Raw genomic sequence first — 16,620 nt, 5'->3', positions numbered from 1 at the left:
ACCTAACAGGCAAAAGTGCAGGCACCGCTTGCGGGGCGGAGCACGGAAGAAAAGCAAAGGAGAAGCAAAAGGAGCCCTAGGTTCCCATCCCAGAACTGGCCGCGCGCGCGCGCGCGCACACGCACACAAGTGCACACACACACGCACACATGCACACACGCGCGCGCATGCACACACGCGTGCACACATGTACACATGCACACACGCACACATGCACACGCGCGCGCGTGCACACACACACACATGTACATACATGCACACGAGTGCACGCACACATGCACACACGCGCGCACACATATACGCGCGCACACATGTACACATGCACACACACGCACATGTACATACATGCACACAAGTGCACGCGCACACACATGCGCACGTGCACACGCGCGCACACACGTGCATGCACACACGCATACATGCACACACAGCATGTACTGAAGACCAGGCACAGATGGCTCACCCTTGTGAGCTACCCAGGAGGCTGAGATCAGAGGATCTCAGTTTGAAGCCAGCCTGGGTAGGAAGTTTGTGAGATTCTTAGCTCCAGTGAACCAACCATAAAAAGCCAGAAGTGGCTCTGTGATGCAAGTGCTCAAGCACTGACCCCAGGAAGAAACACACGCACGTGCACCGAGTCCCGGCAAAGCCGGCATGGCTGATGCCTGCTTGCCAACACCGCCAGCCTGCTGCTATGGGTGCAGAGCCCAGAGCCCTGGCACAGATCTGGGGCCCAGTGGTGGCCCAGGCTCTCTGTGGCGGTCCCGGCCGTCTGTGACCGGCGGGGCCCTCCATGGCCTTGCAGCCCCTCTCCAGGGGACCTGGCCAGAGAAGCTGACCCAGGAACAGCCTCACAGGCTGAAAGATCTCACCCAAAATAGCTGGCTGATGGATGGCTTTCCAAGAACCTGCTGCAGGCAGAAGCTGGGATAAAGCTGATTAGAGACTAGCGATTAACCCCAGCAAGCCTCCCTGTGATTAAATGGCCAGTGGCTGAGTCCACAACACTGATGACATTGATTTCAACTCTCCTCCACAAGTGGGGTAGGCAAAGCCATATTCTGGGGCTGAGGATTTTGCCCAACACTTCCCCAACGCTTGTTTTCCGTTTTTAAAATGTAGCAAGTAGTTTGGCACCTGTTGCTCACATCTGTAATCCTAGTCACTCTGGAGGCTGAGATCTGAGGCTCAAGGTTCAAAGCCAGACAGGGATGGAAACTCTGTGAGACTCTTCTTTTCTTTTTGGTCTTTGTGGAGCTTGAACTCTGGGCCTGAGCTTTTCAGCTCATTTGAGCCACAGTACCGCTTCCAGTTAGTTTCTTGGTGGTTTATTGGAGATAAGAGTCCCACGGACTTTTCTCCACCCAGCCTTTTCTTTTTTCCTGTCCAGGCCCTGAATTCAAACCCCAAGATTGGCACAAAAAAATAAGTATAAAACTAGAATGTAACAACTTTCCCAGAGTGATACACTGAGTATCACATCACCTTGAACTGGTATTCATTTCCTCAGAGATAATCAAGGTTTGTTGGCATTGGCTTATCAGAAACAGAAGTGTGGCTGGGTGCTGCGCCTTCCTGAGTCACAGCCTGGCATGGTTTGCGGTGGTCGGAGCGGCACCAGCGCCCCCCCCTGTGTTGGAGCAGAAGCTGGGGAGAGGTGACTGAGGTGGTTGACGGGCGCCTGGAAGGACACGGAGGGACACGCTCCTGTGGGATTCTGGTCAGCTCCCCAAGGGTTGTTGCCAGCCCTGAGCTTTCTCAGGCTTCCACACAAGCTCTGGGTCTCTCTCAAGCAGTCCTTTGTGCTGCCACCATGTTTAGATGCAACTGAGGAAACCCTTGCCGGACAGAGCTGAAGCCCAGGGCCTCAAAAGTCACAACTGTGCTCTATAGGGGAGACTCCTTCTCCACGTTCCCAACCTCCACCACACAGTTAGAATAACAGCAGACTGACACGGCCTGGTGATGTGGAACATCTCCGCGGATCCTTCTCCACTGGCTGCATATTTTGAACATGTTTTCCTCAAGCCCCGCTTCCATTGCTTGAGCCTCAACTCCACTAAGCTTTTGGCTGGCTAATTAGGGACAAGAGTCCCAGGGATTTTCCTGTTTGGACTGACTTCTCACCTTGGTCCCCAGATCTCAGCCTCCTGAGTAGCTGGAATTACAGGTGTGAGCCACCAGTTCTCAGCAGGTTTTGTTTGTTTGTTTTGTTTTTGTCTTTTCAGCACCCTTTTTGAAATCAATCAATTGGAAGTGGCACTGTGGTTTAAAGTGGTAGAGCGCCAGCCTTGAGCAAAAGAGCTCAGGGACAGCGCCCAGGCCAAGTTCAAGCCCCATGACCAAAATAAATAAATAAATAAATAAATAAATAAATAAATAAATAAATATATATATATATATATATATATATATATATATATATATGAAGATGGCTCAGTGGTAGAGAGCATGCCTTGCACATATGAGGCCCTAGGTTCGATTCCTCAGCACCACATAAGCAGAAAAGGCACTAAGTGGCGCTGTGGCTCAAGTGGTAGGGCACTAGCTTTGAGCTGAAGAGGTGAAGGACAGCGCCCAGGCCCTGAATTCAGGCCCCAGGACTGGCAAACATAAATAAATAAAAATAAAATCCATGCCTGTTCTATGTCTTGATGAGCATTTATCCAGTATTCCTGTGTCTCCATGGCTCCTGCTCTGTACTGAGGTTTGAACTCAGACTCTCAAAATTGCTCAGCTGGTGCTCTACCACCCAATTCATGCCTCCAGACTTTTTGCTGGTTACTTGGTGGTTCTCGATTGGGAGATGGACTCTGAAGACATTTCTGGCTGCACTGACTTTGAATGGTGTTCATCAGGATCACAGATGCCCAAGAGCGAGGAGCGAGGTGTGAGCCCAGCCTTCTGCTTCATAGACTTCATGACTAATCCTTCTGTGAGCATTCCTATCCTGTCTGTTTCAGCACCTGTTTCTGTTCTTTGGGATGGAGACCATACACCTGCTGAGTAAAGCACCTGGCTAACAGGTTAAACTTACTAACACCTGGTCAATTGTTTCCCCAGTGGCTGTGCTGTTTTTACATTCAAGAATTTCAATTTTTCCACATCCTTGCCATCCACTTTTTTTTTTATTCCAGAACTGGGACTTGAACTGGACACTGTCCCTGCATTTTTTTTCACTCAAGTCTAGTGTTCTACCACTTGAGCCACAGCTCCACTTCTGGTTTCTTGGTGGTTCATTGGAGGTAAGAGTTTCATGGGCTTTTCTACCAAGGCTGACTTTGAACTGTGGTCCTCAGATCTCAGCCTCCTGAATAGCTATGATTACAAATGCGAACCACTGGTTCTGAGCTGTTTATCTAATTTTTTTCTTCCAGTGTTGGGTGTTCAACCCAGGGCCTTTGCAGTTAGACATATTAGGCAAGCACGCTCCAATCCCGGGTGTCTTTTTTTTTTTTTTTAATTGTAAAGGGAGCCAGATGCTGGTGGCCCATGCCTGGCTACTCAGGAAGCTGATCTGAGGATTGCAGTTTAAAGCCAGCCTGGTCAGGGAAGTCCATGAGACTCTTATCTACAATTAATAACATACACACACACACACACACACACACACACACACACACACACAGCTGGAAGCACAGCTGTGGGTCAAGTGGCAGACCACTAGCCTTCAGATGAAAAAGCTCAGGGAAAGCACTCTGGCCATGAGTTCAAGCCCAGGACTGGAAAAAAAATTGTGAAAGGATATTAGATTCTTGTGAAATACTTTTTTTGGGGGGGGCGGCTTGAACTCTGGGCCTAGGCACTGTCCCTCAGCTCTTCAGCTCGAGGCTAGCACTCTACCACTTCGGTTTTTCTGGTGGTTTATTGGAGATAAGGGTTTCACAGTCTTCCCTGCCCGGCTAGCTTTGAACTACGATCCTCAGATCTCAGTCTTCTGAGTAGCTAGGATTACGGGTGTGAGCCACTGGTGCCCAGCTTTGTGAAATGCTTTATCTGCACAAATTGAGATGATCCTGTGGCTTTTAAAAATTCATTCCATTAATGCAGTATATTGCACTGATTGGGTTTCATTTGTGGAATTGTTATGGTACTCCTGAGACAAATCCCACAGGGTAATGGTCCATAATCCTTTAAAAATGCTATGGATTTGGTGGTGTTTTGCTGAGAGTTTCTGCAGCTAGATTAAAAAGGAACATTATTTTGGAGTTTTCTTTTTGTGGAAGCATTGTTGAGTTTTGAGAGTTCTTTCTAGATTTGTATAAAGACCTTGTGTGTATGTGTGCATGTGTGTGTGTGTGTGTGTGTGCGTGCACACACACATATATCCAGCAAATGCTGGATTTATAATTTGCTGGTTTGCTTGTGTTTTCTTCCATTCTGTGATTAGAAGTTAAAAAAAAATTGTGCTATCAGAACTGGGACTTGAAGCCGAGCACCCATGGCTCACGCCTGTCATCCTAGCTACTCAGGAGGCTGAGATCTGAGGATCATGGTTCAAAGTCAGCCTGGGCAGGAAAGTCCATGAAACTCTTATCTCCAATAAACCACCAGAAAACCGGAAGTGGTGTTATAGCTCCAGTGGTAGAGCACTAGCCTTGAGCTGAAGAGCTGAGGGACAGTGTTCAGGCCCAGAGTTCAAGCCCCAGGACCGACAAAAACAAACAAACAAACAAAACTGGGACTTGAATTCAGGGACTAGGCATTGTCACTTAGCTTTCTTGACTCAAGGCTGGTACTCTACCACTTGAGCCACAGTACTACTTCCAGCTTTTTCTCTGGTTGTTGGTTAATTAGAGATAAGAGTCTCCTGGACTTTCCTGTCCAGGCTGGCTTTGACCCTATATCCTCAGACCTCAGCCTCCTGAGTAGCTAGAATTGCAGATATGAGCAACCAGCACCTGGCTAATTTTTAAATTTTTTTTTGTGTGTGTGAGTTATGGAACTTGAACTCAGGGCCCGAGTGTTGTCCCTAAGCTCTTTTGCCCAAGGCTAGCGCTCTACTACCTTGAGCCACAGTGCCACTTCTGCTTTCTGGTGGTTAATTGGAGATGAGTTCAAGAAACTGGCTACTGGTGGCTCACACCTATAATCCTAGGTTCTCTGGAGGCTGAGATCTGAGGATAATAGTTCAAAGCCAGCTCAAGTGAGAAAGGCTGTGAGACTCATCTCCACTTAACCACCAGAAAACTGGAAGTGGCATTGTTGCTCAAGTGGTAGAGTACTAACCTTAAGCAAAAGAACTCAGTGACAGTGCCTAGGTCCTAAATTCAAGCCCCTTGGTAGGGGCGGGGGGGGGGGGAAGAAGGTAGAAAGGAACGAATGAACCAACGAACGAACGAACGAAAGAGACTCATGGACTTTACTTCCCAGGCTGGCTTCAAACTGATATGGTAGAGGAAGTAAAAATGGAATATAATATTTGACTTGGATTGAAACAAATAAATAATGAATGATTTCAAGATATAAATGTAAGCTGGGAGCCAGTGACTCATGCTGTAATCCTAGCTACTCAGGAGACTGAGATCTGAAGATCGTGGTTCAAAGCCAGCCCAGGCAGGAAAGTCCATGAGACTCTTATCTCCAATAAACCACTAGAAAACAGGAAGTGACGCTGTGGGTCAAGTGGAAGAGTACTCACCTTGAGCTGAAGACCTGAGGGACAGCGCCCAGGCCCAGAGTTCAAGTCCCATGACCGACCAAAAAAAAAAAAAAAGGAAGAAGAAGAAGAACAAATAAACAAAAAATGTAACCGTGCTTTCTGTGGATGACTTCCCTGGTAACTAACTAGCTATTTTAGCTAGTAACTAACTGTAACTCTGTAACTCTAACTCTGCTTCTGTTTTCTGCACAATGGAGCCCTAACCCAGCTGAACCTTTACCACCCTTTATTCTATTCCCTGCCTCTGGCCAGCAAAACCTTGGCGGGAAATTTAAACTTAAGGTACAAATTTCTTGCAACAATCATTGGCTAAAATCAACACCCAACCTCCCCCTTTCCCTGCCCTAGCCAAAAATGCTTAAAACCCAATGTGGGCTGGCACTGGGGCCATTTCCGGGATGCCAGCTCCAGCGGTGATCCTGGCACGCCAGCACTTTTCACTCAATAAAATCTGTTTTTTTGTGTTTTTGTTTTTTTTTTGGTCGGTCCTGGGGCTTGAACTCTGGGCCTGGGCGCTGTCCCTGCACTCTTTAGCTCAAGGAGAGCACTCTACCTCTTGAGCCACAGCACCACTTCAGTTTTCAGCAAACACACACACAACAGACACACAGCAAACACACACACACAGACACACAGCAGACACACACACACAGCAGACACACACACACAGCAGACACACACAGCAGACACACACACACAGCAGACACACACAGCAGACACACACACACAGCAGACACACACACACAGCAGACACACACACACAGCAGACACACACAGCAGACACACACACACAGCAGACACACACACACAGCAGACACACGAAGCACATACACAGCACACAGCAGACACACACACACAGCAGACATACAGCAGACACACAGCAGACACACAGCAGACACACAGCAGACACACACAGCACACACACAGGACACACACACACAGCACACACACAGCACACACACAGCACACACACACACAGCACACACACAGCACACACACACAGCACACACACAGCACACACAGCACACACACAGCACACACACAGCACACACAGCACACACAGCACACACAGCACACACAGCACACACACAGCACACACAGCACACACACACACACAGCACACACAGCACACACACACACACAGGACACACACACAGCACACACACACACACACACAGCACACACAGCACACACACAGCACACACACAGCACACACAGCACACACAGCACACACAGCACACACACACACACAGGACACACACACAGCACACACACACACACACACAGCACACACACAGCACACACACACACAGCACACACACACAGAGCACACACATGGCAGAAGCTCCTGTGGGAGGAGGGCGCGGAGCTGAGTCTGATCTGATGTCACTAAGGGCCACTGAAGCCCCTGGAGGGGCCGGTGCTGCGGGAGCTGCGCTGCGGGAGCTGGGGGGGGGCTGGGGGGGGGCTGGAGGTGGGGACGGGGAGGACGGGGGAGGGGGGCGCCGCGGCCCAGGAGTGGGGAGGGGGGGGCACCGCGGCCCAGGAGTGGGGAGGGGGGGCGCCGCGGCCCAGGAGTGGGGGGGCGCCGCGGGCGGGCGGTCAGCGCGGCCCAGGAGTGGGGAGGGGGGGGGCACCGCGGCCCAGGAGTGGGGAGGGGGGGGGAGCCGCGGGCCCAGGAGTGGGGAGGGGGGGGCACCGCGGCCCAGGAGTGGGGAGGGGGGGCGCCGCGGCCCAGGAGTGGGGGGGGCGCCGCGGGCGGGCGGTCAGCGCGGCCCAGGAGTGTGTTGGGGGAGGGGGGGGCACCGCCGGCCCAGGAGTGGGGAGGGGGGGGGAGCCGCGGGCCCAGGAGTGGGGGAGGGGGGGGGCACCGCGGCCCAGGAGTGGGGGGGCACCGCGGCCCAGGAGTGGGGAGGGGAGGGGGGGGAGCCGCGGGCCCAGGAGTGGGGAGGGGGGGGGCACCGCGGCCCAGGAGTGGGGGGGCACCGCGGCCCAGGAGTGGGCAGCGCGGCCCAGGAGTGGGGGGGCGCCGCGGCCCAGGAGTGGGGGGGCGCCGCGGCCCAGGAGTGGGGGGGCGCCGCGGGCCAGGAGTGGGGGGGCACCGCGGGCGGGCGGTCAGCGCGGCCCAGGAGTGGGGGGGCGCCGCGGCCCAGGAGTGGGGGGGCGCCGCGGCCCAGGAGTGGGGGGGCGCCGCGGGCGGGCGGTCAGCGCGGCCCAGGAGTGGGGGGGCGCCGCGGGCGGGCGGTCAGCGCGGCCCAGGAGTGGGGGGCCACCGCGGGCCAGGAGTGGGGGGGGCGCCGCGGGCGGGCGGTCAGCGCGGCGTCCCGCGGGCCTGGCGCGGAGGGCGGGGCCTGCTGCGGGCGGGGTGCGGGCCGGGGCGGGGCGGGGCGGGGCTTGCGCGGCAGGCTCCGGCCGGGGCCGGGGCACCGCGCGGCCATGGGGAACCGCAGCGCCGCGGCGGGCGCGGGGCTCGCGGGGCCCCCGGCGGGGCGCGGGCCGGCGGGCGCGGCGGGCGCGGCGGCGCTGGCGGGCGGCGTGGTGCTGATCGCCGCCGTGCTGGCGGGGAACGCGCTGGTGTGCGCCAGCGTGGCCGCGGAGCGCGCGCTGCGGACGCCCACCAACTTCTTCGTGCTGAGCCTGGCGGCCGCCGACCTGCTGCTGGCGCTGCTGGTGCTGCCGCTCTTCGTCTACTCCGAGGTGAGCGGGCGGCGCGGCCGACCCCGCGTCCCCCGACGGGCCCCGGCCTCCGCCCCGGCCTCCGCCCCGGCCTCCCGCCCCGGCCTCCGCCCCGGGCCGCCTCCGCCCCGGCCTCCCGCCCCGGCCTCCCGCCCCGGCCTCCCGCCCCGGGCCGCCTCCGCCCCGGCCTCCGCCCCGGCCTCCGCCCCGGCCTCCGCCCCGGCCTCCGCCCCGGCCTCCGCCCCGGCATCCCGCCCCGGCCTCCGCCCCGGGCCGCCTCCGCCCCGGCCTCCGCCCCGGCCTCCGACCCGGCCTCCCCCCCCGGGCCGCCTCCGCCCCGGCCTCCGCCCCGGGCCGCCTCCGCCCCGGCCTCCCGCCCCGGGCCGCCTCCGCCCCGGGCCGCCTCCGCCCCGCGCTGCGCGCAGCAAAGCCGATTAGGCCGGGCGTCGGGGCGGCGGCCGCGCTGACCTCGGCGGCCAGCGGACGCGCGGAGCGGGGTAAGCTCCGGATCACCTCAGCTCCCCGCGCCGGCGCCCTCCCTGAGCGGAGCCTCAGCTGCCTCCGTGTCTGTGGAGCTGAGGAATCGAACCCGGGACTGCGTGCGTGCGTGCATGCATGCGTGCGTGCATGCATGCGGGGCCAGCGCTCCACCGCGGGGCCTCCATCCCGCCCGCGGTCTTTGCATTCTAAAGCTCACGGGTCAGGGGGAGAGCCAGGCTGAGGAGGAGGAGCTGAGGAGGAGGAGCTGAGGAGGAGGAGGAGCTGAGGAGGAGGAGCTGAGGTGGAGGAGCTGAGGTGGAGGAGCTGAGGAGGAGGAGCTGAGGAGGAGGAGGAGCTGAGGAGGAGGAGCTGAGGAGGAGGAGCTGAGGAGGAGGAGGAGCTGAGGTGGAGGAGCTGAGGAGGAGGAGCTGAGGTGGAGGAGGAGCTGAGGAGGAGGAGGAGCTGAGGAGGAGGAGCTGAGGTGGAGGAGCTGAGGAGGAGGAGCTGAGGTGGAGGAGGAGCTGAGGAGGAGGAGCTGAGGTGGAGGAGCTGAGGAGGAGGAGCTGAGGAGGAGGAGGAGCTGAGGTGGAGGAGGAGCTGAGGAGGAGGAGCTGAGGAGGAGGAGGAGCTGAGGTGGAGGAGGAGCTGAGGTGGAGGAGCTGAGGAGGAGGAGCTGAGGAGGAGGAGCTGAGGTGGAGGAGCTGAGGAGGAGGAGCTGAGGTGGAGGAGCTGAGGAGGAGGAGGAGCTGAGGTGGAGGAGCTGAGGTGGAGGAGGAGCTGAGGAGGAGGAGCTGAGGAGGAGGAGCTGAGGAGGAGGAGCTGAGGAGGAGGAGGAGCTGAGGTGGAGGAGCTGAGGTGGAGGAGGAGCTGAGGAGGAGGAGCTGAGGAGGAGGAGCTGAGGTGGAGGAGCTGAGGAGGAGGAGGAGCTGAGGAGGAGGAGCTGAGGTGGAGGAGCTGAGGAGGAGGAGGAGCTGAGGAGGAGGAGCTGAGGAGGAGGAGGAGCTGAGGTGGAGGAGCTGAGGAGGAGGAGCTGAGGTGGAGGAGGAGCTGAGGAGGAGGAGGAGCTGAGGAGGAGGAGCTGAGGAGGAGGAGCTGAGGTGGAGGAGCTGAGGAGGAGGAGCTGAGGAGGACGAGCTGAGGTGGAGGAGGAGCTGAGGTGGAGGAGGAGCTGAGGAGGAGGAGCTGAGGAGGAGGAGGAGCTGAGGTGGAGGAGGAGCTGAGGTGGAGGAGCTGAGGTGGAGGAGGAGCTGAGGTGGAGGAGCTGAGGTGGAGGAGGAGCTGATGTGGAGGAGCTGAGGAGGAGGAGGAGCTGAGGAGGAGGAGCTGAGGTGGAGGAGGAGCTGAGGTGGAGGAGGAGCTGAGGTGGAGGAGGAGCTGAGGAGGAGGAGGAGCTGAGGAGGAGGAGCTGAGGAGGAGGAGGAGCTGAGGAGGAGGAGCTGAGGTGGAGGAGCTGAGGAGGAGGAGGAGCTGAGGAGGAGGAGCTGAGGTGGAGGAGGAGCTGAGGAGGAGGAGCTGAGGTGGAGGAGGAGCTGAGGTGGAGGAGCTGAGGTGGAGGAGGAGCTGAGGAGGAGGAGCTGAGTAGGAGGAGCTGAGGTGGAGGAGGAGCTGAGGTGGAGGAGCTGAGGTGGAGGAGGAGCTGAGGTGGAGGAGCTGAGGAGGAGGAGGAGCTGAGGAGGAGGAGCTGAGGAGGAGGAGCTGAGGTGGAGGAGGAGCTGAGGAGGAGGAGGAGCTGAGGTGGAGGAGGAGCTGAGGAGGAGGAGCTGAGGTGGAGGAGCTGAGGTGGAGGATCTGAGGTGGAGGAGGAGCTGAGGAGGAGGAGCTGAGGTGGAGGAGCTGAGGAGGAGGAGCTGAGGAGGAGGAGCTGAGGTGGAGGAGGAGCTGAGGAGGAGGAGCTGAGGAAGAGGAGCTGAGGTGGAGGAGGAGCTGAGGTGGAGGAGCTGAGGAGGAGCTGAGGAGGAGCTGAGGAGGAGGAGCTGAGGTGGAGGAGCTGAGGAGGAGGAGCTGAGGAGGAGGAGGAGCTGAGGAGGAGGAGGAGCTGAGGTGGAGGAGCTGAGGTGGAGGAGGAGCTGAGGAGGAGGAGCTGAGGTGGAGGAGCTGAGGAGGAGGAGCTGAGGTGGAGGAGCTGAGGAGGAGGAGCTGAGGTGGAGGAGGAGCTGAGGTGGAGGAGCTGAGGAGGAGGAGCTGAGGTGGAGGAGCTGAGGAGGAGCTGAGGAGGAGGAGCTGAGGAGGAGGAGCTGAGGTGGAGGAGGAGCTGAGGTGGAGGAGCTGAGGAGGAGGAGCTGAGGTGGAGGAGGAGCTGAGGTGGAGGAGCTGAGGTGGAGGAGGAGCTGAGGTGGAGGAGCTGAGGAGGAGCTGAGGAGGAGGAGCTGAGGAGGAGGAGCTGAGGAGGAGGAGCTGAGGTGGAGGAGCTGAGGTGGAGGAGGAGCTGAGGAGGAGGAGCTGAGGTGGAGGAGGAGCTGAGGTGGAGGAGCTGAGGTGGAGGAGGAGCTGAGGTGGAGGAGCTGAGGAGGAGGAGCTGAGGTGGAGGAGGAGCTGAGGTGGAGGAGCTGAGGAGGAGCTGAGGAGGAGGAGCTGAGGAGGAGGAGCTGAGGTGGAGGAGCTGAGGTGGAGGAGCTGAGGAGGAGGAGCTGAGGAGGAGGAGCTGAGGAGGAGGAGCTGAGGTGGAGGAGCTGAGGAGGAGGAGCTGAGGAGGAGGAGCTGAGGAGGAGGAGCTGAGGAGGAGGAGCTGAGGTGGAGGAGCTGAGGTGGAGGAGGAGCTGAGGAGGAGGAGCTGAGGTGGAGGAGGAGCTGAGGTGGAGGAGCTGAGGTGGAGGAGGAGCTGAGGTGGAGGAGCTGAGGAGGAGGAGCTGAGGTGGAGGAGGAGCTGAGGAGGAGGAGCTGAGGAGGAGGAGCTGAGGTGGAGGAGGAGCTGAGGTGGAGGAGCTGAGGTGGAGGAGGAGCTGAGGTGGAGGAGCTGAGGTGGAGGAGGAGCTGAGGTGGAGGAGCTGAGGAGGAGGAGGAGCTGAGGAGGAGGAGCGGCTCCAGCAGGAAGGCTGTGGGCAGGGCCACACCCGAGGTCCGACCCTCCCGGGCGCGGGGGCGCCGGGCCCCTCCCCGGCCCGCAGTCCGGTCCCGCGAGCCCCGCGTCCGCGCAGGTGCAGGGCGGAGTGTGGCTGCTCAGTCCGCGCCTCTGTGACGCGCTCATGGCCATGGACGTCCTGCTGTGCACGGCCTCCATCTTCAACCTGTGCGCCATCAGCGTGGACAGGTGAGCGCGCGCGGGGGACGGGGAGGGGAGCGCGGGGACGGGGAGGGGAGCGCGGGGACGGGGAGGGGAGCGCGGGGACGGGGAGGGGAGCGCGGGGACGGGGAGGGCGGGGACGGGGAGGGGAGCGCGGGGACGGGGAGGGGAGCGCGGGGACGGGGAGGGGAGCGCGGGGTCGGGGACGGGGAGGGGAGCGCGGGGACGGGGAGGGGAGCGCGGGGACGGGGAGGGCGGGGACGGGGAGGGGAGCGCGGGGACGGGGAGGGGAGCGCGGGGACGGGGAGTCGGGGAGGGGAGCGCGGGGACGGGGAGTCGGGGAGGGGAGCGCGGGGACGGGGAGGGGAGCGCGGGGACGGGGAGGGGAGCGCGGGGTCGGGGACGGGGAGGGGAGCGCGGGGACGGGGAGGGGAGGGCGGGGACGGGGAGTCGGGGAGGGGAGCGCGGGGACGGGGAGGGCGGGGACGGGGAGTCGGGGAGGGGAGCGCGGGGACGGGGAGGGGAGGGCGGGGACGGGGAGGGGAGCGCGGGGACGGGGAGGGGAGCGCGGGGACGGGGAGGGGAGCGCGGGGACGGGGAGGGCGGGGACGGGGAGTCGGGGAGGGGAGCGCGGGGACGGGGAGGGGAGGGCGGGGACGGGGAGGGGAGGGCGGGGACGGGGAGGGGAGCGCGGGGACGGGGAGGGCGGGGACGGGGAGGGGAGCGCGGGGACGGGGAGGGGAGCGCGGGGACGGGGAGGGGAGCGCGGGGTCGGGGAGTCGGGGAGGGGAGCGCGGGGACGGGGAGGGGAGCGCGGGGACGGGGAGGGGAGCGCGGGGACGGGGAGCGCGGTGACGGGGAGGGGAGCGCGGGGACGGGGAGTCGGGGAGGGGAGCGCGGGGACGGGGAGGGGAGCGCGGGGACGGGGAGGGGAGCGCGGGGTCGGGGAGTCGGGGAGGGGAGCGCGGGGACGGGGAGGGGAGCGCGGGGACGGGGAGGGGAGCGCGGGGACGGGGAGGGGAGCGCGGGGTCGGGGAGTCGGGGAGGGGAGCGCGGGGACGGGGAGGGGAGCGCGGGGTCGGGGAGTCGGGGAGGGGAGCGCGGGACAGTGAGCGCGGGAGGGGAGGCCAGCCGGGAGAGAGTGGGCGCCGCCGCCGCCTCCGCGTCCTCACCGCGCCCGCCCCGCCGCGCCCGCCGCGCCCGCCCGCAGGTTCGTGGCCGTGGCCGTGCCGCTGCGCTACCACCGCCAGGGACGGCGCCAGCTGCTGCTCATCGCAGCCACGTGGCTGCTCGCGGCGGCCGTGGCGGCGCCCGTGCTGTGCGGCCTCAACGACGTGCGCGGCCGGGACCCCGCGGTGTGCCGCCTGGAGGACCGCGACTACGTGGTCTACTCGTCCGTGTGCTCCTTCTTCCTGCCCTGCCCGCTCATGCTGCTGCTCTACTGGGCCACCTTCCGAGGCCTGCGCCGCTGGGGCGCCGCCCGGCGCGCCAAGCTGCACGGCCGCGCGCCCCGCCGGCCCAGCGGCCCCGGGCCCCCGCAGGACCCCCGCGCCCCCGACGGCGCGCCCCCGGAGCCGGGCCTCCCCGAGAGCCCGTCCCCCGAGCCGGGCCTCCCCGAGAGCCCCTGCTGCCCCGAAGATCAGGCTCCCGACGCCGACCCCGAGGCGGCGCTCCCCCACGAGTCCCGGACGCCTTCCTGGCGGAGGACGCGCCCCAAGATCACGAGCCGGGAGCGCAAGGCCATGAGAGTCCTGCCAGTGGTCGTCGGTGGGTTCCCGCCCTGGGGCGGGGCCGTGGAGGGGAGGAGCTGGAGGGGTGGGCGTGGCCGCGGAGGGGAGGAGCCCGGGTGGTGGGGCGGGGCCGTGGGGGAGGAGTCGGGTGGTGGGGCGGGGCCGTGGAGGGGAGGAGCTGGATGGGGTGGGTGTGGCCGCGGAGGGGAGGAGCCGCGTGACAGGTGCAGAGGGTGGGCGGGGCCGTGGAGGGGAGGAGCTGGAGGGTGGGCGTGGCCGCGGAGGGGAGGAGCCAGGGTGGTGGGGCGGGGCCGTGGAGGGGAGGAGCTGGATGGGGTGGGTGTGGCCGCGGAGGGGAGGAGCCGCGTGACAGGTGCAGAGGGTGGGCGGGGCCGTGGAGGGGAGGAGCTGGAGGGTGGGCGTGGCCGCGGAGGGGAGGAGCCAGGGTGGTGGGGCGGGGCCGTGGAGGGGAGGAGCTGGATGGGGTGGGTGTGGCCGCGGAGGGGAGGAGCCGCGTGACAGGTGCAGAGGGTGGGCGGGGCCGTGGAGGGGAGGAGCTGGAGGGTGGGCGTGGCCGCGGAGGGGAGGAGCCAGGGTGGTGGGGCGGGGCCGTGAAGGGGAGGAGCCGCGTGACAGGTGCGGAGTGGGTGGGGCCGTGGAGGGGAGGAGCCCGGGTGACAGGTGCAGAGGGTGGGCGGGGCCGTGGAGGGGAGGAGCCCGGGTGACAGGTGCAGAGGGTGGGCGGGGCCGTGGAAGGGAGGAGCCCGGGTGACAGGTGATGAGGGTGGGCGGGGCCGTGGAGGGGAGGAGCCGGGTGACAGGTGCAGAGGGTGGGCGGGCGGGGCCATGGAGGGGAGGAGCCGGGGTGACAGGTGCAGAGTGGGCGGGGCCGTGGGGGAGGAGTCGGGTGGTGGGGCGGGGCCGTGGAGGGGAGGAGCCCGGGTGGTGGGGTGGGGCCGTGGAGGGGAGGAGCCCGGGTGGTGGGGCGGGGCCGTGGAGGGGAGGAGCCCGGGTGGTGGGGCGGGGCCGTGGAGGGGAGGAGCCCGGGTGGTGGGGCGGGGCCGTGGAGGGGAGGAGTCGGGTGGTGGGGCGGGGCCGTGGGGGGAGGAGTCGGGTGGTGGGGCGTGGCCGTGGAGGGGAGGAGTCGGGTGGTGGGGCGTGGCCGTGGAGGGGAGGAGCCCGGGTGGTGGGGCGGGGCCGTGGAGGGGAGGAGTCGGGTGGTGGGGCGTGGCCGTGGAGGGGAGGAGCCCGGGTGGTGGGGCGGGGCCGTGGAGGGGAGGAGCCCGGGTGGTGGGGCGGGGCCGTGGAGGGGAGGAGCCCGGGTGGTGGGGCGGGGCCGTGGGGGAGGAGCCCGGGTGGTGGGGCGTGGCCGTGGAGGGGAGGAGCCCGGGTGGTGGGGCGGGGCCGTGGAGGGGAGGAGCCCGGGTGGTGGGGCGGGGCCGTGGGGGAGGAGTCGGGTGGTGGGGCGGGGCTGTGGGGGAGGAGCCCGGGTGGTGGGGCGGGGCCGTGGAGGGGAGGAGCCCGGGTGGTGGGGCGGGGCCGTGGAGGGGAGGAGCCCGGGTGGTGGGGCGGGGCCGTGGAGGGGAGGAGCCCGGGTGGTGGCCGGGCGGGCGGGCTGGCGGGCGGGCGGCCCGGCGCGCGCCGCTCACGGCCTGGTCCCCAGGCGTCTTCCTGGTGTGCTGGACGCCCTTCTTCGTGGTGCACATCACGCGGGCGCTGTGTCCCTCCTGCTCCGTGCCTCCGCGGCTGGTCAGCGCAGTCACCTGGCTGGGCTACGTCAACAGCGCCCTCAACCCGCTGATTTACACCGTCTTCAATGCCGAGTTCCGCAACGTCTTCCGGAAGGCCCTGCGCCTCTGCTGCTGAGCCGCTGAGCCACCGGCGCCCCCGGGTCGGCCCCGGGTCGGGGGATCCCTTTCTCCCTCTGGGGACGCTGTCCGCTGGCCCCGAGGGCAGTGCTGGGCTCCCGGGCCACGAGGGCCCGCGCGGCCAGCCCCTTCCCGAAGGCCCAGGCAAAGTGGGCTCGGGCGGAGGGCAGTCAGGAGAGGCCCAGGCCTAGGGCAGGAGGGAGGCCCGAGGGCCCCGACCGCCCTGCCCGGGCGCGGACGGCTCCCCTGCTCCCAACCCGGCTGCTTCTTCCGTCCTGTCAGCGCCCTGCTGGGAGCTTTGCTGTGGAGGTTGCCCCAGCCACAGCGGGCACTGGTGTGTGTGTTCTCAAGACTGGGAAATCCCGGGCTCTGGGTTCTGGAGCTGTAGGCACAGTCTCAGTACCCAGGGCGGCCAGGGCCGCCACCCTCCCCCCAGCCCCGGCTGGTGATGCGCAGCCACCTCCTCCGGGAAGCCTCCAGAATTCCCCTCAGGGAGCCGACCGGGTCTGGAGTGCCTGTCTTTCCCGGGGTGGGTGTGTCCCCGGCCGCACAGGGCCTGGGGGCGGTGGGAGCTAGGGCTCTCTGGAGCTTTGTCCCTGGGGAGCTGAGGGCACCAGCGGGGCCCAGCCTTGACCATGCCTGTTGAACAGCTCTGCAGACAAAAATAAAGGCAAAGACTCCTGTGAGTGAGAGGCTCCTCAAAAATCAAGGGTGACCACAAGCCTCACTGGGTGGAGACACCCAACACCCACAAGACCCCCAAGCTTCTCCTTCAAAGACGACGACGGGAGAGCAATGCCAGGGGCCTGATGGTGCCATGGCCCCAACACCCATCACCCATGCTGGTGTTCTGGGATGCTCTCACATGCCACCCTGGAGGCACGGACTCTGCATGCCTTCTGAAGGCTTTTTTTTTTGGGGGGGGGTCCGGTCGTGGGGCCTGAACTCTGGGCCTGGGCGCTGTCCCTCAGCTCTTCAGCTCAA

General features: G+C 63.6%; 1 protein-coding gene across 1 annotated transcript; it reads left to right on the top strand.

Moving 5' to 3' along the window:
* Window positions 1-8,280: 8,280 nt before the first annotated feature.
* On the top strand, window positions 8,281-16,311 carry LOC138812979 (D(4) dopamine receptor-like). The gene is made up of 4 exons (XM_070001220.1): window positions 8,281-8,359; window positions 11,953-12,065; window positions 13,249-13,805; window positions 15,432-16,311. The coding sequence occupies exons 2-4, from the start codon at window positions 12,001-12,003 to the stop codon at window positions 15,632-15,634; spliced, it is 825 nt and encodes a 274-aa protein (XP_069857321.1). The 5' UTR covers window positions 8,281-8,359; window positions 11,953-12,000; the 3' UTR covers window positions 15,635-16,311.
* The last annotated feature ends 309 nt before the right edge of the window (window positions 16,312-16,620 follow it).

This window comes from Dipodomys merriami, unplaced genomic scaffold (genome assembly GCF_024711535.1).
Source record: "Dipodomys merriami isolate MVZ:Mamm:240054 unplaced genomic scaffold, mDipMer1.0.p SCAF_574, whole genome shotgun sequence".
In the NCBI taxonomy this organism is placed as follows: domain Eukaryota; kingdom Metazoa; phylum Chordata; class Mammalia; order Rodentia; family Heteromyidae; genus Dipodomys; species Dipodomys merriami.
This window is presented reverse-complemented; position numbering and strand designations above follow the sequence as displayed.

Bases quoted from the DNA above. Each gene is read 5' to 3' on its own strand.
- LOC138812979 (XM_070001220.1), top strand. From the start codon at position 12,001: ATGGCCATGGACGTCCTGCTGTGCACGGCCTCCATCTTCAACCTGTGC. The intron at 12,066-13,248 runs GTGAGCGCGCGC...GCCCGCCCGCAG, and splicing joins TGCGCCATCAGCGTGGACAG to GTTCGTGGCCGTGGCCGTGC. The intron at 13,806-15,431 runs GTGGGTTCCCGC...CCTGGTCCCCAG, and splicing joins AGTCCTGCCAGTGGTCGTCG to GCGTCTTCCTGGTGTGCTGG.